Source organism: Dysidea avara, chromosome 12 (assembly GCF_963678975.1).
Source record: "Dysidea avara chromosome 12, odDysAvar1.4, whole genome shotgun sequence".
NCBI classification, from domain to species: domain Eukaryota; kingdom Metazoa; phylum Porifera; class Demospongiae; order Dictyoceratida; family Dysideidae; genus Dysidea; species Dysidea avara.
Window position 1 is genome coordinate 13,621,984 of NC_089283.1, and position 21,703 is coordinate 13,643,686.

Sequence of the window (21,703 nt, forward strand, 5' to 3'; positions counted from 1 at the left end):
CACTCCCATGGTATTTCACACTCCCACTAGGGACCGGTAAGAATGTAAATGTACAAAATAAAAATCCTTAATCTTGACATGAAAACTGCTGAATGCAGGGATTATGCCATAGTCATACACCATACATTCAACTGAAAGAGATAGCATTACTTATAAAAGGTTATGGCAAAATCTCTGAGATTCAATCCAAAAGTGATAATTTACCACAGGTACTAAACTTTCTATGCTGGTAGCCATGCTCATGTTTAGCACACCAAGGTAACAATCAGCAGTAAGGGCATAACATTTAACTCCAACTTGATGAGTGAGCCATTGCATTGCAAGAAGTTTGCTTACACTTTCTACATCACTGCTATCCTTTCTTACTTGCTAACAGTACTACCACATCTGTCCCTCAAAGTCTCTACTGATTAGACTTGATTCCATGCAATTTCCAAACCTAGATAAAATTGCATATATGTATATCACATTGTATTTGATTGTGGGCTAGTATAAGTAAAACACTAGACAAAGTAGCATACATTGTGTTTGTTATAATCATCATTATATATGTGTGTGTACCTGTATACATGTATTTTCTTTTATAAACTGACCCACCCTGTTATCTCACATCCCTATGAAAAACTGCCCTAAATCCACACAGTGATATTTTGAATTCAAAGAATGTGCCTTTAGTACAACTATGGATCTGTCAGACATGTATGTACAAGAAATCACTAGCTAAATGTTCAGGAAGATTGCTACTAAACTACCAAACATCAAAATCTATGCTAATAACTACAATTGCAGTGTTTGTAGCAAATGTTGTATCTTCATTTGCAGTACATAGGCAAACCTGAAATATAAAATCTAAGTAATAAAAGTTTGCATTGAATTCGTGCACACCTATGTTGTTCTTGATCCTGTCAATATGTGTAGAAAAGACAGGGTCTTTCTCATCCAATATAACACTTGTAACAAGATTCTTCAGGCACTCTGGCAACAGTACCAAATCAGTGGTGACAGGAATTATGCAAGTGGTTTTAGTTTTAATCATCTTTATCACACTCTGCTCCAATTCAAAGATGCAATATTTACTCTTCAAAAAATCCTTTGTTATGATTGGGAGAACAAAGCGGCTTTCCTTAACAGCAGTAAGAATGTTGTCTGCTATCGCATTGCCTGGCATAAAGTTAAGATGGTGATCAAGTATAAGATATCCTTGTTTGGTTAATGGAGTGAGAAACTGCTTTTCCACAAAATGTCGGTCACTTTCAGCATAGACTGGCAAAACATCATATTTCAATTGCAGAAGATCTGTAGACAAATGGACTAATAATTTTAACAAGATTGATTGCCATACCTCCTGGTGGTTTTGTGTATTGTCGGGTGTCCACCCTCTGAGCAAGAATATTCCTTCTGTTTTTTAACAGTAGTATTATTGAAACACCAATTGCTCCTGCAAAAAGCAGCACCATTCCACCCAAACCAGCTGACAGAGGCATGACGAGGTTTCCTTGTATCTGACCTTGTTCATCTATTAATGAAAACAAATCAGCTATGTACCACCAAGAGTTAATTATTACACACACACACACACGCATATATATAATTGTGATGTGTGTGTAATGTATGCATGCATGCGTGTGCATGTGTGTGTGTGCATGTGCATGTGTGTGCACATTTGTGTGTCTGCATGCAAACGTTAGCAGTGACAACCAAATGGTCAGAGCATCAAACCAGTAATTATATAGAAAATGTCAGCTGTTGTTGTTAATTCCTTAAACAAAATACTTTACTCTCATCTCTCCCACCAATGCAGGTAAGCAAAATGGGATCTGGTGTTAATTAGAAAGTAAATTCCAACAATTTATGTTAATCATGTCTCATCTAGCAGCTGAGGTTCAAGTGTGACCTCAGGTGTCTATAACTTCACGAAATAAGATGCAACCTACCAGTCCTGCCCAGGGGGAATATACCTGTGCTAACTCTTAACACCTGAGTAGTACACAGCTGACCTAGTGTTTAGGTGTGAATGATTTTTTTTCTGTGTACATGTGTGTAGCTGCCATTATGTGGGCTAATGTGTTTGTTTACTCTTAACCAAATGATACAGCCACATAAGTACCACATCCCTGCAGAAAACAAAGGCTAGGTATAGTCAAGCCTCCATATATACAGAAAACCTCAATGCATGAAATGAAATGAAACCTTGTTGTGTGAATATATAGCTTGTACATTGTAAGGCTCATGGACAAAATTGTGTCACAAAATCTAACAAGGGTGTCCACCTATGTATGTACTCTGTCACTGACAAGCTAAAGATTAGTGATGTGTACCACCACACACAGGTGTACAAGATTTGTAATATCATTATAACATGATTGATATATCTTTGTACTTTTATTACTCACAATGCCATTGTATAGTCCCACATAAGCTAACCATACTCTTAATCTCTCCTGTCAGTGGGGGGTAATACGTGTTTATGTTTTCCAATGAGTACTCAGATTCCTGGAATTGCATTGTTAAACTACGTGGCTTTGTTCAACAGAGTTAAAAATTGCAGTTAATAATGGAATCTCAACAGCTTAAAAACAGGTAAGAGCTGTCATTGAACCGCAATTGTATATATCTCTGTGTAATAGTTAAGTTATGAATAAACAGCAACTAGTCTCTCCTTTGTAGAGAAGAGAGTATTGTTTAGTGATTATACATGTATAATGCTCTATAAACAATGAAGCTGTTGTCTTTGCCAATGAAAATAGTATGAAGTGTTGTAGTATATTCAGCATTACAGACATGATTATAAAGTCAATTTAAAAAGATGAAAAATGTGACCTGATCTTGGAAAACCTACCCTTTTGGCACAAATATCATTTTTCACTTTTTCAGCTAAAATAAACCAGTAGGTGCTTATCTGTCTTGTGTTAAAATTTCAGCTTGATATCTTGAAGCATTCCAAAGATATGACCAATTTACTGTCTTATACATTACAAAGTAACTTTTGGAGTAATGTATTCAGTTCTGAGAGTGATTAAGCATGACAAATGGTGACAAATCACTTTGTTGACAAATAATTCTATTCACACCATCTAAATTGTATAAAAAGAGATTTCTTTTGATTTGATCAAGTTTTCTTAGTCCTTTTCTTTAATTAAATAGCATGTATCATTGCTAGAGACTTGGTTTTAAACATTTCATCATCTGAACAAATCACCTGATTTGTAAGTTAATTGTTATCCCACGCATGTAAAATTACTACATGGTCTGATAAAATGACCCATATCCCCTTGTAGGAACAAGCATTGAGTGTGAAACTTTGCAGCAAGAAGGTTCAATAGTTTCTTTACCCAGTTATGCAAAAAAATTAAGTTTGAAAAAATATTGCTGAAACTTTCAATTGAGTTTTCTCACATTTTTAGTTTGTGCCAAAAAGGTAGGTTTTCCAAGATCCGGTCACAAATTACAATGTACAGACTGAAATGTGAATGGTATGCCATATATGTGAATGGAATGTCATATAATGCTAGTAATTAAATCTTACTTGACAGAAGAGGATCAAGATAAAATGATTTATTGTCACTGCGGTAGATGACACCACTTCGGTTTATAAAACAATAGTAAACACCCTCATCTTTACTGGTGAAGTTAGTTATAACAATTTGACTGGCAGCACGACATGTGTAATCGCTATAATTTCTAGTGACAAATGCAACATTACTGGATGTCTGCAATATAGTTCCATTTAGTGACCATCGAATCTTGGTGTAAGATCCAACGCTAGTTGCAGCACAGTTTATTTCAACTGTGTCATATTGTTTTACTGTGGTGTTTTGGAGAGCTTCAATGGTGACCACTGGTGGGAGAGACCTAGTCTCATCATGTGTACAACCTACTGGAGATACAACTTACATCAGAGACAACATCAACATGATACGTAAGTTTAATAACTGTCAATCATGTTTATGACAACTTATATGCTTTTTGTAGTTAACTTATATGTCATAGTTGAATTGACATTGAAATTGCAGTATACAGTTAATGTATATTTATACAGGCATATGTACGTACGTAGGTAGCTATGCTTTAGTGGTATGCATTTATGGTAAAAATGAAAACTATTTACTAACTAGCTCAATAACAGGGTGATCATTTATTGAAAGCATAGTATCATGTAGGACAATTCCCTTTTGTTGTTTAGTATTTAAGTGATTAAGCAGCTAGGTGTGTAATCAATAGTTAATTATTTTGATTTTGTTCTGAAAGGATTAGCATAAAAATTGGTGTTATTACCCCATTGTGTTGCATACACTCTAGGCTGCCATAATGTACATTTTTTTATTTACTATATCTCGCCTTAAAACTCATTGCTTAATCTTCAGTAGGCTTGCATAGCAGGTGTTTATTTACATAATATTACACTGCCATGTATTAGCAGTGTAGTAAGATCTGTACTAGATTTTTTGTTGTTGTATATAATTTATTCAGTTAGTTATATACATACATACCATCAATGACATTCCAAAAGCACCACGAATTAGAGCCAAAAGCATTAGAAGCTGAGCAGTTGTAGTATCCATTATGAACTGGAGTAACTCCATCTAACCTCAGTGTTTTGTTGTTATTGTAGATGATGGTAGATGGAGGCCAACTCAATGGCTCAAGGACGTAATCACAAGTGGCAACTCTGGACCATTCATAGTGAGCAGGCGGATTACTTTCATATGGACACTCCAAATCATATACTTCACCATACACTGGTGATGGTGGAAGATGAGTGAACTTATGTAATGGAATGTACGGTTTATCTATAATTAAAGTAAGTTTAATACATTTATTCAATATATACACATATTAGATTTGCATAATACAGTCACACCATAGTGGTAAACAATGAAGACAGCTAATTGTATTGTTTCAGTGTGTATAATATCATAACTATAACATACATGTAATGTTAAGAGTGTAGCAGGTCACATGTCCTCCTGCATAGCAGCAGTAGCCATCTCCATTATTAGATTGTTTCAGTCCAGTAGCATTGTAAAATTTGGCAGTATTCTTCAACAATACAACAGAACTATCATTACTGTAAGTATATGGAGGAGCATTACCACCACAAGGAATGGTTGCTATCTTTGTCTCATGCAGGTTAATTGTAATGACATGGTTACCTGTTATAAAATAAGCCATAGTGATAAAAACAGCCTAAATCATTAAATTACTATAATATCTTAAGTATATTGCTTACCGCAGGCCTTGAAATCTTGGCAGTAAATTGCTAAAACAACTAACAATACAGTGATGTGCCACCCAAGCTCAGCCATAGTGATTGACTACTAAACTGCTAAATAGGCTTATCCAATTTGCCTTATATAAACAAATGCTTAATTCTATTTCACTACTTATTTATCAAACTTAATAATGAATATTCAACATGTACAATTACGTATACAACTGTATTTATTTTCCCAGAGCTGACTGTTGACAAGACAGACATTATTTTAATTAATGATTTCCCATGTGTTTTTCTGTCAAATGGCTTACTTCCATCAACCCTGTTTACAAACTTACTGCTCACTCCATTAAACAGGAATGCATATATACCCCCTAGCTAGGTATTAGCCAGTTAAACACTCAGTTATAATTGAATTCTGCCACAATATATAGATTCAAGGGACAATGATACCTAATGTTTACATGTGTACAACTGTATATACGTTGCTGTATTTGCTTGAAATAGACACTGAGATTACAACATGATAATCTATAACCTATCATTGTTGTGCTTGTATATTATACGTACTGTGTACTAAACTCTAATCTTCTGCCAATGTCAAAACATAAAATATGTACTGTACAGATGTACATATCAAGACACATGACAGTGTGTCCCCCGAAAAGTACACCCAGGTGGGTGCGCAACAGACAAGAATGGGTTTTGCAGGGACCTGTTTTCATGCATTTGTAGCTCAATAGTGCATAAATCGAAAAATAGTAATTAGCCATTTTTGCTGTGGAAACTCCCTCAGAGTCGGGAACCTTCTTTTCCAAATTTGAACTGAATCTGCCCAGCCATCACTGAGATGTGCACCTTCCAAATTCTTATTAGTTTCTTCATATTTTTCTTCTTCATCTTAATAATATATTCCTTTGCTTTTTGTACCACTGTTATAACTCACACATGCTTTAGTGAAATTTATTGTAAATATGGAAGAAAGTAAGAGCATAATACAGTGCATATACAGTTCAATTTTTATACAGATCAGATAAAGAACAAGTGTGTGCGTTTTTAAAAAAATATATACAAAAGTGATTTGTTGTCATGCCAACAGGGTAAAATGCTTGAAGAATACCTTGAAAATTGGTCTGTACATGGAGTAATCATCAAAGTGTAAACCTTCTGTGGTTTGAAAGAAACCAGGGGAACAACAAATCGCATGCCTGTTATACATGGTTGACATTTATGTACTCTAGTACATAAATGCCAACCATGTATAACAGGCATGCAATTTTAGTTTTATGAAGAAGAAAAAAAACAATTCGTTGTCATGCTAACCTGACAATTTGCTCAAAGAAATGAGCTGAAATTTTGAATGTAATTAGATAAATCACTGTAGAGTGTCTTTTAGTAGTTTAGAAGAAATCTTACCGAAACCAATGAGCTATAGTGTCAAAATCAACAAACCAACCACATGTAACTGGTACACAAACAAGATACTCTAATAATGCAGTCACCTTAGTAGAGTGTTCACTTACGTTTAAAGTTCATCCTATAAAGAGTTCAACTACAAACAAATTAATTACCATGTAAAGACTTCAACTAGTCACCCTGAAGAGAGTCCAGCTACATTAACAAATGCAGTTTATATTTTTGTGGTACACAAATATGAAACTCACTAAATCTTACAATGTAAATAGCAAGGAAACTGGTGGATTATAAATCATTGTCTAAGTCACTTTTATGCATGTAATTACTATGCACTGTATGGTTGTCAGGGTACTGCTGAAAGCAGGTTTTTTTTATACTGAGCAGTCCTCCCTTTGAAAAAAGCTACAAAAAAGTCACACTGTAGAGAGTTTAGCAACACATCAAATCACCTTGTAGAGAGTTCAATTATGAAAGAGTCACACTATAAAATATACATCTACATAACATATCACCAGCTACTCAAAATATTCACCCAGTTGAGAGTTTGGCTTTGTTACAAGTCACCCTGTAGTATGCTCAGCTATGTTACAAGTCATTCTGTAGGGACAAACAAGCACTCCTGTAGAGAATTCAGCAACATTACAAATCACCCAGTTCAGAGATCAGCTATGTAATAAATCAACTTGTAGAGAGATCAGGTACAATAATGCAAGTTACACCATAGGGTTCAGCTACAATATATATAAATCACCCTGTAAAAGTAATTCACCCTGTTGAGAGTTTAGTTGTAATACGAGCCCACTGGAGAGCTGAGAGTTCAGCTATAATACAAGCCATACTGAAGAGCACTCAGCTATGTAACGAATTGCCTTGTAGGGAGTATAAACAAGTCACCCTAGAGAGTTCAGCAACATCACAAGTCTCTCTGTACAGAGTTCAGCTACAATCCAGCTATATGTGTAACAAGTTGAGTTTAGCTATAAATAATCCACACAAAAACAGCCAAGCTATGTATGAAAAAATGGTGCAGCTTTTGAAAAAAAAGTTGTAAAATCAAAGATGGCAGTCAAGAAATTGCTGCAAAATTAACTCTGTGCTCTCTACTTATTTGTATATATCTCTACAGAGTGACTTATTACATAGCTGATGGCTTTTCAGTGTAACTTGTAATATAGCTGAGCTCTCAACTTCAGCTACATGTACATTACAAGTATGCTGTAGAGAGTTCAGCTACTTTACAAGTTGAGTTCAGCTATGTACCATAGCTAAAAAGTCACCCTACAACCTAATAATTCATTCAAACAGGCAAAAGAAATCAAAAGTTCTTTCTTTTCTACGTACCTAAAGACAAGTAAAATGAAGCCCCATAGCAGGCCTATACTGGATTGAGGCTTACAATTGCTAGAAGAAGCAATATATATCTATGCCAAAAACAGCCAAGCTGTGACAAAATGGTTCAGCCCTGGCCCCCAAAGAGACTAGTTTGAAATCAAAGGTGGCAGCCAAGAAATGGCTGCAATGTTGCTAATGCCAATGATAACTTGTCTTTAAAAGTGATTGGCATTAAATAGCATCATATATTGCAGCTCATACAGTGTATTTACTTAAATTTTGGGTTACTTCTAGTGAAACCAAGCACTTCAACACTACCTATTAATGTGCATCATGTTCGGCTATGCATCAAAACATCATACTGTACTATGACTGACCAAATTTGTATTTCAGTTGCTACTGTGTTATTGGACTGTATTCCTATTAGCTAGCTAATGTTTATACTCCCATTTTAATGTACATGCGTAATAGGTTTTGGGCCAACCACCAAACTTGCCACATTTATTAATATTCATGTATTTGTGTCCTCCAATTAGTCATTCAGTTTTGGGAGTGCTACAGAAAACATAATAATAAAGATACATCATGTTCATATAAACAAATTCGGGAGGTTACAGGTGATATTTTCAACATCAAGTAAAACTGCAACTAACTATATATACCTTTTGCAATTTTCACAATTTTATGCATCCACTAGAACACCTGTCATGGATACGATGCTGCTTGAGTTTCCCTTATAAAATTAGGTTGCTCATAAGTGAGTCAAGATCCAGCTCTGGCCACCTGTACCAGATGACCATAATAATTACAAAACCTAAGACCATTATTCTACCTATAGTAGTTCTACACGTAGGTCTCTTCATGTGTAACTTCACTTTAGCCCACCTGTTTTACATACGCAAGCCCTTTTCCTTTAGCTTTTCTAGAGATTTGTGAGTGTATGGAATTACCATTAGTGTTGATAATAATAATCTTGTACAATTTTTAGGTGATGAAAGTGTTACGTGATTGTATACGTCACTGTAACTGAGGTCATCAGACAAACTACATATTTATTAAGTCATAATGTTTTTGTTACACACATTTTACTAAATGTTCACTCTAGAAACAGAAAAGACTCTTATAAATTAATTTGTAAGCATGGATTAATTATGGCATGGTAAGTGTTTGATTGCACAGTGATGCCTTGTGTTCCAGGTGATTATTGCTATAGTACATGTACATCAGATGGATAAACAACTATCACAGGCTTAAGATTAGTCTAGTAGTGATTATCCATATTGGAATAAGTGCAGCTGGGAACTAGACTCAAGTAAGAGTTATGTATGATGATGCATTGTGTTTGATTGAAGAACATTATTAAGTGCGTGGATGAAAGAAAGTGTTACTTAATATCTAAAAAGTGTGAGTGGGAGGAAATTTTAACAATAAATTTCACTCATGTGTTTAAAGTGCACAACAATCCAGAATTTTTTTTATTAAAAGGTTATAAATGTGACTGTTCTATTAGAGTATCCCAATCTTGATGGAATTGCTAACCCACTAGAGACCTATAAAGAAGGCTATCTCTTATATCAATCACTAAATATATTGGTAAAGGGAAGAGTTAGCATATTATATATGAGAATGGCTGAAGAACTGGATCTTCACATTTATTTTGATCTTATTCTTTTCTTCCAACACACTGTGTTAATCACACCTTATCTCTCCAGGGAATCTAGGATGGTTCATAACCACAGAATAATATATTTCTGATATTGTGAAACTGTAAAGCTGTTGAAACATACATAACTTACCACATAAATATCTTTGTGGCTTTCAGTATTAACACAATGACTGTGCAATATTTCAAAGTATTTATGTTACTTACTGTATCATGATTACTTGAAAATTATGTGGTTTACAGGTGATTTGTTACCTAGGTGATTTAGTAACCAGCAATAATGCAAAATGATTATCACGCCAAGCTGTTGCTTTAAAGTAAGTAATGTCACTAATGAACACATTTCCATAGTGAAAACCAGTAGTGACTGTTATTCCATAGCTACTCATGGTTTATTATTCAGACAAATGAAACTGCATGACTATATGTATACATGAACAATAAATGCATAAACACTGTACCAAGGGAATATTATTATTCTGATCCCAGCAAACTTGTTGTGATTACTTTCAACATCAGTGAGCATTCTAACTACAGTATGTGTGATTAAATGTAATTTCTGTTAAATTCATTGCAAAATCGTTACAAACATTATATAATTGTACATAACTGACCAAAAAGTTGATAATCTTATGTATATTTAACAGCTATTCTGTTCCAAAAACACCACCACCTTGACCCCAAAGCATTAGTGGCTGAACAGTTATAGAACCCATTGTGAATAGGAGCAACTCCATCCAATCTCAGTGTCTTGTTGTCATCAAGGAAGGTAGTGAATTGCGGCCAACTCAACGGTTCAAGGATGTAATCACAAGTGGAAACTCTGGACCATTCATAGTGAGCAGGTGGATTACTCTCATACGGACATTCCAAATCATATGCTTTTCCAAGAACTGGCAATGGTGAAAAGTAAGTGAATTTTTCCAATGGTATATAAGGCCAGACTATAAGAATAAGTGTTTAAAAATGCACACTAATGTACGTAATATGTTTACATGACTACACTCAATATTTGGCATTACAGTACAAAGTATAAAGTTACCACAATGCTGTAATTCAGTACTATCATACAGTACAACAGTAGGGATCATAGAAGCTTGCACTTTCTTATGATAATAATAGACATTGTTCACAACATTACTTTCACGGTGCTTTGGCAGTATTGGTTAGCCAATTGCTTTTGATAAGTTGCTACAAACAAACTCTCTTCTGTTGCTTTTAACTTATGTAGCTAGTGGAATTGACTACCTACCTACCTATCTGACCAACAGACAGACAAGCATAACTCAAAAACGTGATAATCTCCACTTGTTTTTGTATTATACGACCTAGACTATAATTGTACGGACCCTTATACTAATTACCAATAAGCTGTTTTCTCCAGTATGTTCTGTTTGTTATGCATCCTAACACATCGAAAGTGATAAAAAGCAGATTCATTAATATGCTACCAGTTCTGTGCTGCAAATGAAATGAAATGATACAAGTTAAGTTAAAAGCAAGTCCATAAGGCATGTATTGTACGTATTGAAGGCACCTGCAACATCTAACAGTAAAAAAACCTTATCCATTACTTATCCATGCGATGCTGGCTTGTTGCTCTATAACTGAGCTACATAGATGAAATTAAATTTGCATTTCATGTTCAGAACTTTTATTGTAATGATCCCTAGCTACTAGCTTGTAAAATTCTCAATTTATACTTACATATCACATTGAGTTGATAACAATATGTTTCACTGAAGTTCATAGCAAAACAGCAGTATTCATCTCCATTGTGAGATCTCTTAATGCTATTCACTCTATACAACTTAAGGGAATTTTCAGCCACAATGAATGCTCCAGTCTTTGTATAGCTGTGATAAGTGTATGGTGGGTCTAGGCCACCACAAGGAATAACCAAATCACTTTTTATACTGACATCAATAATCACAGTGTCTAGGCCTATTAGGTATAACATGTATCAGCAGTTGTGCCACACACTACACACTTACCAGAAGCAGTTGACTTGACATGATACCAACCACACAAAGTTACTAGCCACCAGAGAACATCCATTGTGTTGAAATTATTGTAACTGTGTATGTATAAACAAAGCCTGCACGCTGCTCTCTTTTATAATAACAGATTTGTGAATGAATTTTATATCCCCTACAATGCTTTAGCCTTCTTACCATCCGTGGTGAGATAATTTGTATTGATTATGAAAATGTGGTTGAGCAAGATTACTTTATTGAAGCCATAATAAATCAGAACATGCTATTGAAGTTAAGATAATTGAGATTTTACTGAGAAATATTACTGCCACTGATTGCAAAATACCATCAATGTTAGAGTATATTCAGTAGGGAATTTAGTAGTCAGGAAAAATTACAGCATACAAAATGAGCGTTTAGCACAAATGACATGCAGGATGAACTGGATACTGGTCATGCATTAAATTAATTTGGTATTGCACAAAATGTGCTAACAGCATTAGAAATGTAGCTATATGCAGCTACTACAGCTTATGGGAATATGTTCTTTAAACATTAGCAATGTACAACGATAATGTTACAATAACATCAGTTTTGTTTGCAAATCAGAACAATCAACCTTGCTCAGTAATCTCACTGCTATATCATAATGATGATTGTAATTATAAATCAGCTGAACCCTAATGGCCAACTCAATGGTTTAAGGATGTAGTCACAAGTGGTAACTCTACAACCGGCAACTCAAGTGTTTTATCAATGGTGGTATGTATATAGGTGGGTGACAAATACTCACAGTGTCAAGGCCTATTTGGTATACCATGTGTTAACAGTTGTGCTACACACTACACACTTACCAGAAGCAGATGACTTAACATGATACCAACTACACAAAGTTACTAGCCACCAGAGAACACCCATTGTGTTGAAATTATTGTAACTGTGTATGTATTTAAGCAAAGTCCACATGCTACTCAGGTTTGTGAATAAATTTTTAGACTCTTTTACATTCCCATACAGGTTTAGCCTTCTTTCCATCCCTGGTTAGACAGTTTGTATATTGTACTCTGAGCAGTGGAAAATAACGTCTAGGTCAACTGTACCACTGTCAATCTTTCTTTGACTGTTATGATAATTTTATTCCGCCTTTATTAAATCTTGGAGTGTGGCCCTCCATTAATTCTTATATTCAGGTGGAGCATTATCTCATATGAATTGTTTAAACAGTTTCAAGCGTGTGTGGAGAATATGTGTGGATTTTCTTTGCTAGCCATCATTATCCTTCCATCCTGGGTTTTACATGTCATCTTCTAGATAAGGAAGGATGAGACAATCTACAATCTTTTTGCCCATCTTTTAAAATGGAAACCCTTAGATCATCTTGTATGTAGATTAAATGGTCCTGATCCAGCCAGTCATATTCAATTCAAGAACCCTAATGATTTTCATACTCTGGACTAGCTGTTTTCATCATAGATGGCAAGTAGTGGTGGTAGATTTATGGAACTTGATCCCAGCTTACATATTACTACAAGGAGAGAGCAAAGGATGGAGAACAGTTATAAAAATATATATACAAGGCTATATTAGTGTAGCATGATGCATTGTTTAACAGCCGTACGCTATGTTATATGTGAGTATAACAAGGCTATTAAACGTAAAAAAAATGAGAAAATGTGGTTGAGAAAGCTTGCCTTATTGAAGCCACTATAAACTAGAACGTGAGATAATTGACATTTACTAAGAAATATTACAACTGTTATTGCCAGTTAAGATAATTGACATTTACTAAGAAATATTACAACTGTTATTGCCACTGGTTGCAAAATAATAGTACAATTAAACAATCAATGTGACATTATGTTCAGTTGAGAATTCAGTGCGTGGTTGGGAAAGATCATAGCATGAAATGAACTTTTAATACAAATGAGAAAAGGATACTGGTTATAAATTAAATTAATTACTAAAATTATATTTTCAAACATTAAGCTCGGTAATAGTGTTAGAAATGTAGATACATATATAAAGGTACTACCAAGGCCGGAGGAGACGGTCCGGTTGGTCAGGCCTGAGCCGGACCAATAATCTGGAGTTGAACTAACTAGCTGACCAGCTCGAACTATATTACTCTCATGCAATCTTTGGACGATCACTTCACATGTAGCTACGTACATTTTACAGATGGTATTGAAAATGCATGACACGAGTAGTTACCTAGTTTCTCAGCCTAACTAAAGCACAGAACTACATGTATAGTACCTCCAATTACCTTACAGTACAGCATAGCATTCGTATGGTTTTGTACAGAAATGATTGTGGGTTATACGTACAGTACGTATCACGTGTGTTGACAGTTGGCATTTATCACGTGTAAGGCAGGTGTTTTCTTTGATTCTAAACCAGCACACTTATATCACAATTCAATCTTCATAAAATAATCATTAGCATTCCTTGGCTTGTCTCTCTTGGCTTCTTTTACTGGGCGAAGGGCTGGCAGTGACAAACCAGATGACTCATTCCGCAGCAAGAAGCTGTACATCCATACATTACATGGTGGCCATCTGGATGAGATGTTGAGTAGAAATCACTCCTCTTCAACTACCCACTCCTGTCGAGATACTGAGCAAACTCTCAGTCTCACCCACATCGCGCCATTTTCGAATACTGATTGGTCTCGTGACTGTCCACTAGTATATTTACGCGATGATCCGTTCATTTCATACAAACCAGTATAGTAGTATACTGTATTTTTGTAGCTGTGTAGCTTTTTATTGTAGCTGTGTGTGAATTCACTGTATAGTACTTATATCCTAGCTAAAGGGGGCCATGCTGCATGGGTTCCTGTGAAATTTGGGGGAAAGTTGCAAATTGCTAGCTAGTTGTACTTTTAAAGTTTAGCATCAATTTTAAATTTTAAGGCATTTTCAAGCCTTTAAATTGCAAAAATTCTGCAGCTCCTGGGGGTTGCACCCCCAGACCCCCCTTAAACTTCTAATTGCTAATTATAATTAAATGAACCATACAGCAAGTTTCATGCTGTGTCCCCTATATGTCAAGTCTACAATTATACATAGTATAGAAAGTCTGCAGAACAACAGATAGGCTTGAGCATATTTATATAGCTAGCTAGCAGTGAAATATCACTAAAAGTGCATATCTGAGTGTCTAATTTTCAAAAATTTCCTGTGGGGGTATGCCCCCAGACCCCCCTAGAATGCTCGTGCTTTGCACTTTGCAGAGTGTGCTTTGCACACTGTGCAACAGCTCCTCTCTCATTGGCATGTATATAGTAGCAATTTCAACATTATAGTCAATGGCCTGACCAACTCAATTTTCCCTCCTCCGGCCCTGACTACAGACATAATAATAATATATAACATCACAAGAAAGACATTACTACAGTACTAATGTGGCTATGTATCTTTTACAGCTAAATTACTCCAGTATATACCACATAGTATATAGTAGTACATGACATTTACTTTGTAGTGTATGTGTGCTCTGGTTGCTTAGCTACAACTTTCAAGAGACATGCAGAGTAACATTTTTGAATTCCTTAGTTCACAGTACACTGTTTGTGAAACAATTATATTCTAAAGTGTATTAGCTACTCCCAAATATAAACAGAAATAAAATTTCTTGTGTAATATTACAATTAAACTTTAGTTGTGATTTTCCATATTTCTTAACTTTATATTTCTGAGCAAACACTGTACAATGTGTACATGTTGTTACTGCTAAAGTAAACTTCTATATGGTAGACCACATTGTGACACAAAGAGGTGTAATAGAAAATCTGGAAAAACAATTGTGGGAAACTTGAAGTGGTTGATTGGTGATCATTTAACAAAGCAAATTTCACAAACTTTAGTTTCATGCCTATCTACATACATACTACAACTTAACTATCATCAATATAGTTTATGCAATTTTGTCCCAGCAATGCAAAATTTTATTTCCCATAAACCACCTTTGAATTTATGGCATATGATTTATAATCCATCAATTTAAAATATCATTGGTATAGGTTAGCTAGTACATGTAGTATCACATTTCTTTATAAGAATTTATTGCTACTCATTGATATGAGAAAACACTATTGCCATATACATATATAATTTTATTGTGAGTACTTTATGACAGTAGAATCACTGGTAAACTATAATGTCATATTTTAAATCACAACTGTCTATCCAGTGGCAACTATTAAAATAGTGGTAGCAGGACCGATTGCTCTTGCACGTTATGTGTTGCATTGATATTAATTCTGTCATCTCTCGATTTTAATGCTATATATAAACTAGTTGGATATAATAGCATTCAAACTGTCCTGCGACAACCTTAGAAATCAGATATAATATATGTTTGATATGTGGATTCTGTGGAAGGTGTACGTATATGTAGCTATGTAGCTACTGCTAAATAAATCCACAAGAGTTTAAAGGGCTGCGTAGTGTGCATGTACCAGAGGAACTGCAATACAATTATTATGTTATGTGTATATTTTGTTGTAGTAACCATCAAAGGATTCTGTTGCTGTTGCTGTATACAAATAAGTTTTCCTCGATCTGTACTGTGTTGTACAAACCCACCAAACATTTCTGGTGTCCATGCACTTGTTAAGGAGATTGCATCATCTTTGGTCACAGTAGGTGCATCTCATTTTCTCACTGATAGGAATGTGAGAGTAAAGATGTGCTTTACTCTCATGTCTATATGTAATAGGCAATAATATAATTTTTTTAGGTAATAATATAAACACATATACAGTAGGTTGCAAAAAAAGTTTACGTTTCGTAATTGTAATTACGGTGTGATTACTAAGTAATTACCATGTTTGTACTGTAATTACATTTTGACCGTAATCCATAATTATGCAAAAAGTAGTTTTTCACCAGCTATATTTACAATATATTCATAGTTACCAATAGAGCATAATTTGTAATTACGTTTTGTAATTACGCTACTACAGCGTAATTACAATTATAAAACGTTAGCTTTTTTTTTTGCAGCCTACTGTATATAGATAAATTAGTTTGTATAGAAAGAACAGAAAGTACCTATAGCTTTAATCAATTTTGTCACCATAAATAATTTTAGTCCCCTGCAGATACTATACTGCAAAACAATAATTGTGTAATTGCAGTTTATAGTTGGTAAAAGAAATGACAATGTTTTGCTTTGTTTTTATTGTAACAACAAATTTTTTATACACAAAAGTTAGCTATATGGAAAACAATTACTTATCTGAATTTCTGGCTATAACTTATATTTTATCTAGCTACTTGCTAGTATTATATCCATGGTAATTGGTTTTCAACTAGACAAACCAAGCAATACAGAACCTGGCTAAACAATCAATCATTTTACCACTGTACTGTGGCCAACAGTGCTGCAAAGGTCATGTAACTCTGATAGAGAAGTCAGTTTATTAAGTGTAAAAATATTTTTGTACAAATTTTTTTATTGTGAATTTTTTTTTTTTTTTGCACAATACTACAATAATATACCATTACCAGTTTTTATTTGTAGGCAATTAAGTCCTTTTGCATGTAATAATTGTCAGTTTTACAAAGTAAATGTACCATGCACCAATATCTGTTTTACTATATAATAGTACCTCAAACCATGAACCATCTCATGCATAGTAATGTTTATTAGAGGTCATTAAGTAGATTCAATCAAATCATCAATCTGTGTACAGAACACTTGAAATATGGATACAATCCAACATAGACAGTGGATACAATCCAACGTAGAACAACGAAGGTTCAGTTGGATCAATGTTTGTGACTTGAATAATCCTTAATCACTAACTGTACAGCAGAGCAGTAGTGTGAGCAGATAAAAGGATCTTTACCATTATATAATTGTTGACATGCTAATTTTCAACTTTCATTGCTTTATTCTCAAGAACTCCATGTATTGCATTATTGTTGGTGATGTCATAATTGACAATTGACCATTGTAAAAAGTTTGCTTTCTTTGTATTTAAATTTAATTGTTCTATGGTATGAAATATGTCTCTAAAGATCTTTCTGGAATAACCCTGAATAGCTTTACAAAATTCCCATCATATACACACTAAATGTTAGTTTATTTAACTATTGCAGTCCAAATAATTGAATATACATGTGGACACTCATGTATGGGTGTATAAATAGTCAGATTCCTATAGCCCATTGCAGTTCTTTATTGCAGTAATGTCCTTGCTTGTTTAAAGTGCTGAAGCTTTTTAAGCCATTGACTAGAGAATGTGTACAACGCCCAGTCCCAGTCAAGTTACATGCAACAGTCTCTTATGAGCTCAATATTATTCATCACTATGTTGGTATGGTAGCAGGGATTAAGTTAAAACATGCAGGACGGATATGTATGTGGTATATAGCTATGCATGGTGTCTTGAGGCTGGGGTATATGAATGTACTTGCAGTTGTGTAAACTTCAATGCCCCAGCTCGCTTGGTATACAGTGTGTAGGATGGTACTGTACCTTCACAGTATTTCATACTTGAGCCCAATGTTAAGATAGTAATGGATTCCTTTCTTCTGTAATGTGTTCGTAACCAATATGAGATTAGTACTAACAGTGCATGAATGGGATTACCTATAGGACCAGATAGAAAAAATATTTAAACAAGTCTATACAGTCTTGGGTTTGGTAATCTCCTTTTCATGATTTGTATATACATGTGCAGTAAAACATTGTATAACTTAGTTGCCATGTATGACATATGTGTATGTTGAACTGAGTCCTCAAAAACATTTAATAACTAAATAGACGACATTACACAAGTACTTGAAATTAGGCTTATTTGCAGTACTGCTTAAATTGACCTGCTAAACTACTTTACACTATTCAAATATCTATTTATGATACGTTTCCTATGGATAAAACTTTTCCAAACTTGTAATTGAGTTAAACCACATATGTGTCTGCTCTTGAAACCTTTACTGTCACCACTAATCAGCTGCTATTTTGCTTACAAAAAATATACTGTAGCTGTTTCTTCAAGACTCAGCTCAACCTCTTTCCTTTCTGCCGCTTACGACTGGCAATTAACTACATGTGGACCACATGCATGTAATACATCTGTGACATGTGCTTCTCATGGTCATGGAGAAGGACTTAGCATGGAAGGCTATTCCTTCATCATACTCACTAGTGGACCTATTTTTCTAAGGTTTTTTGGTGTTGTTGTTGTTTTTGAGGTTGGGAATGTTTTATAAGGTGGTGTTTTGCTGAGTGCTCTATAAGAATTGTGGCAAAAAAATGCAATCTCTATTATGAACTGCTATTGTAGTTCATGCATGATAAAAAAACTCTATAGAAACTAATTCTAAGTTTATTTAAATATATTATACTATTACAGTATAGCTGCCAAAGTGCAGTTATTGTGTTGCAACTATGATAACTGTTGTGTATATAAAGAAGTCTGCTCTCTTTCATATAATAATATGATTCATTATACGTATGTGATTGTTTACATCCTATGAAAAGTATTCTGCAATTCTTCAGTGTGTACAGTACATATGTTAGCACACTTTTGCAACACAGCACATACAAATTTGTGTATATAGCTAGCAATGTTATTCTATCAGCTTAAAATATACAAAAGAAATTACCTTATGACATCCTTTCTCTATTGGTATTACAAATATATGAACTATGCAATGATACATATTATTGTATTATTTACATGGGTGAAAGTGGAACTGCTTATTACCACTTTTAGCTATCTACCAGGCTGTCAATTTCAGCTATATCTGTAACCTTCAACCCCAAATAAATTAATTTCTAATTATGAGGACCATATAATATTTTTATATGACTGCTCTGTGCATTGTGTTGCTATAGAACTGTAAGAAAAAGGTAGTGACACAATTGTCATACGTAACACAGCAATTTACTACACTGTTTAATATCCAAATTATTAAGAGTTTTCTTTTCCCATCAGCTTCTTATTACTGCAAATAAACCCCAAATGCTCCACTCCAAATTTCACCACCGCTTAAAATTTGGAGATTATCATGATTATTAAATGAATCAGCCATTGCAGACATTGGTTCAATAGCCACAGCTTGTTCACCAGTTGCACTGACAATACCAGTAAGTACATGGACAATAGGGAACTTATTCTTGTAGTGGTAAAGTACAACAGTTTGACGTGTCTCAGAGTCATACAGTCTTGTATAAAGAATTTCATTAGGAAAACATTCAGCACTGTCAGGATATGTACCAACAGCTTTCAAAGATTTGTCATAATATTTCGGGGTTGTATATGTACCACCAATTTCATCATTACCTACAAAGCCATTAAACAAGTGAGTAATTCCTGTTGGAATTAAATGATCGTTTAAAGTAACTGCAGCCCACTTGTTACAATGCCTATCAAGGGTTATCCTTGTTTGGTACACAGAGCTCTGGAAGTATGGATGCCATCCAACATAGAACAACATTGGCTTGGTTGGGTTCATGTTAGTAACATGAATATGGATCTCAAATCCTGAAACACTTAACGTATACTGCAGTCTCACGAAAGGATGAAATGGGTAGCCTGGATCTTTGCCATCAAATTGATATGTGAGATTTAGAACAGCTCCTTCATCACTGATAGACTGACCTTCAACTGTCATTGGTTTACTCACAAGAAATCCATGCAGTGCATCATTATTGGGGATATCATTGATTGGCAGTTGGTATGATTCATTGTAAAAGGTGTATTTCCCGTGTAATTAAATTTTCATGAGCATATAATTATAGCTACATATTACTATATCAAGAAGTCCCATTCTCCTTAAAACAAAAAGATGGGACCTGCTTCTCTGTCAAATGCTATCACCTGAACAAAGACTGATACCTTCTCACTACTTCACATTTGTTCAACACTAGCGGCTGGGCCGGGGGTGCAGGCACTTCAAGAAAAATTACATATCAAAACTTTCTGAAAAAAATTTAAAAGGCTATTGGTATTGTTCTGGCAGTCACATGAACAAAAATAAAACTTAGACAAAAAAAGGGTCCTCAAATGGACAAAAAACAACAACACAAAATCCTTGATAGGGAATTGAACCCATGGCCAGAACCTCCAGTGCGTTAGCTCAGAGTCTTAGCCATGTGCTACGTGGCTCCCAACTACCCTTCTCCCTTAGTTTCTACCTTATATGTCTGGGAGTGGAGTAATTTCTATTTTGAAGACAAAGGTGATTCAGAAGAAGAAACCAAACCTGAACCCTACCCGAACCCTACCCTAACCCTTACACTACTTTTCACGTCCCCTAAAGTTGAATGCTCGGGGAAACCTACTAGACGTGTCCCCTAAAGTCGAATACTCGGGGCAACCTACTAGACGCGTGCCCTAAAGTTAAATGCTCGGCCTGGGAATAGCATACAATTTGCATGCTATTCCCAGGCCGAGCATTTAGGGCACGCTTCAATTAGGTGTGCTTGATAGCTAGTGAGAGAAATTTAGTGAACTGCTGCCGGAACAATAGCAACTTCAATTTTTTTTAAAATACACTTACTCCATTGATTCTATTAACATATGGAAACAGGATGGCATAAGCCATTCTTCCACCACGTGTTCTCCTTAATCTCCGTGGCATTTTTGTTGTGTGTTAGCAGAACACTGCGCAGCGTTTGCTGCGAGGGATCCATGAGCACTAAGTCTTCTACCCTGCCACCCAAATCAGTTATGATCTGAACATATTCGCCAGTAGCAGTATTCCACAATACTTTAGTTTGCAGGTCCTCGATCATCTGATCTTTAATGAGAAAATGATTTGTAGTGTGAGCCACTCCCATGGCCAACAATGCTACGATAACCAGAAGTACGCCTTTCTGCATAGCTATACTGAGCTGTACAATAGTGTTCACTGAGTAGGGATTTTAAGCTCAAGAGTGTATTATACACGTTTGACTCAAACAAGGGAGCATGTGACTTCCAGTCTTGGCTGTACTATAATAAGTAACTTGAAATTCCTTATTAGGACATTACGCTGGAAGCGCATGCTTAACTACGTCACGTGACTCGGAAGGATGTATTTTTCTTTGATACTGTATTTTTTGCTGCCCATCGCTGTTGCTATTCAGTGGTCATACAAA

The 21,703-nt window shown here is 35.0% G+C and overlaps 3 protein-coding genes and 1 long non-coding RNA gene across 7 annotated transcripts; 1 reads left to right on the forward strand and 3 right to left on the reverse strand.

Annotated features, from left to right (window-relative positions):
* Positions 1-634: 634 nt before the first annotated feature.
* On the reverse strand, positions 635-5,342 carry LOC136240982 (toll-like receptor 6). Its single transcript, XM_066032075.1, has 7 exons — positions 5,231-5,342; positions 4,932-5,153; positions 4,491-4,790; positions 3,527-3,877; positions 1,343-1,516; positions 886-1,296; positions 635-835 (listed from the first exon to the last, which is right to left on the reverse strand). The coding sequence occupies exons 1-7, from the start codon at positions 5,304-5,306 to the stop codon at positions 813-815; spliced, it is 1,557 nt and encodes a 518-aa protein (XP_065888147.1). The 5' UTR covers positions 5,307-5,342; the 3' UTR covers positions 635-812.
* Positions 2,502-17,559, forward strand: LOC136240984 (uncharacterized). Of its 4 annotated transcripts, none has more exons than XR_010694071.1 (8): positions 2,502-2,580; positions 3,534-3,629; positions 3,686-3,919; positions 4,613-4,801; positions 9,161-9,367; positions 9,870-9,943; positions 10,274-10,535; positions 11,792-13,531. It is a non-coding gene; the product is annotated as an uncharacterized lncRNA (long non-coding RNA). The 4 variants fall into 4 exon arrangements; XR_010694072.1 differs by having other exon boundaries at positions 9,886-9,943; XR_010694070.1 differs by lacking the exon at positions 11,792-13,531 and adding an exon at positions 16,114-17,559 and having other exon boundaries at positions 9,161-9,943.
* LOC136240983 (uncharacterized) lies at positions 10,187-14,434 on the reverse strand. Its single transcript, XM_066032076.1, has 4 exons — positions 13,869-14,434; positions 11,621-13,127; positions 11,334-11,570; positions 10,187-10,570 (listed from the first exon to the last, which is right to left on the reverse strand). Exons 2-4 carry the CDS (start codon positions 11,682-11,684, stop codon positions 10,257-10,259), a joined length of 615 nt encoding a protein of 204 aa, XP_065888148.1. The 5' UTR covers positions 11,685-13,127; positions 13,869-14,434; the 3' UTR covers positions 10,187-10,256.
* A 1,863-nt stretch (positions 17,560-19,422) lies between the features above and the next one.
* On the reverse strand, positions 19,423-21,547 carry LOC136239856 (uncharacterized protein YihR-like). The gene is made up of 2 exons (XM_066030606.1): positions 21,142-21,547; positions 19,423-20,327 (listed from the first exon to the last, which is right to left on the reverse strand). Exons 1-2 carry the CDS (start codon positions 21,443-21,445, stop codon positions 19,564-19,566), a joined length of 1,068 nt encoding a protein of 355 aa, XP_065886678.1. The 5' UTR covers positions 21,446-21,547; the 3' UTR covers positions 19,423-19,563.
* Positions 21,548-21,703: the final 156 nt, after the last annotated feature.

What these genes read in the sequence shown, in the direction of transcription:
- LOC136240982 (XM_066032075.1), bottom strand. Translation starts at nt 5,306, where the DNA reads ATGGCTGAGCTTGGGTGGCACATCACTGTATTGTTAGTTGTTTTAGCA. An exon ending in ATACACAAAACCACCAGGAG is followed by an intron (nt 1,297 to 1,342) that starts GTATGGCAATCA and finishes ATTTGTCTACAG; the next exon opens with ATCTTCTGCAATTGAAATAT. An exon ending in CAGGATCAAGAACAACATAG is followed by an intron (nt 836 to 885) that starts GTGTGCACGAAT and finishes TTTATATTTCAG; the next exon opens with GTTTGCCTATGTACTGCAAA.
- LOC136240983 (XM_066032076.1), bottom strand. Translation starts at nt 11,684, where the DNA reads ATGGATGTTCTCTGGTGGCTAGTAACTTTGTGTGGTTGGTATCATGTC. An exon ending in TGTCAAGTCAACTGCTTCTG is followed by an intron (nt 11,571 to 11,620) that starts GTAAGTGTGTAG and finishes TATACCTAATAG; the next exon opens with GCCTAGACACTGTGATTATT. An exon ending in TTATCAACTCAATGTGATAT is followed by an intron (nt 10,571 to 11,333) that starts GTAAGTATAAAT and finishes TTATTCTTATAG; the next exon opens with TCTGGCCTTATATACCATTG.
- LOC136239856 (XM_066030606.1), bottom strand. Translation starts at nt 21,445, where the DNA reads ATGCAGAAAGGCGTACTTCTGGTTATCGTAGCATTGTTGGCCATGGGA. An exon ending in ATGCCATCCTGTTTCCATAT is followed by an intron (nt 20,328 to 21,141) that starts GTTAATAGAATC and finishes TTTAATTACACG; the next exon opens with GGAAATACACCTTTTACAAT.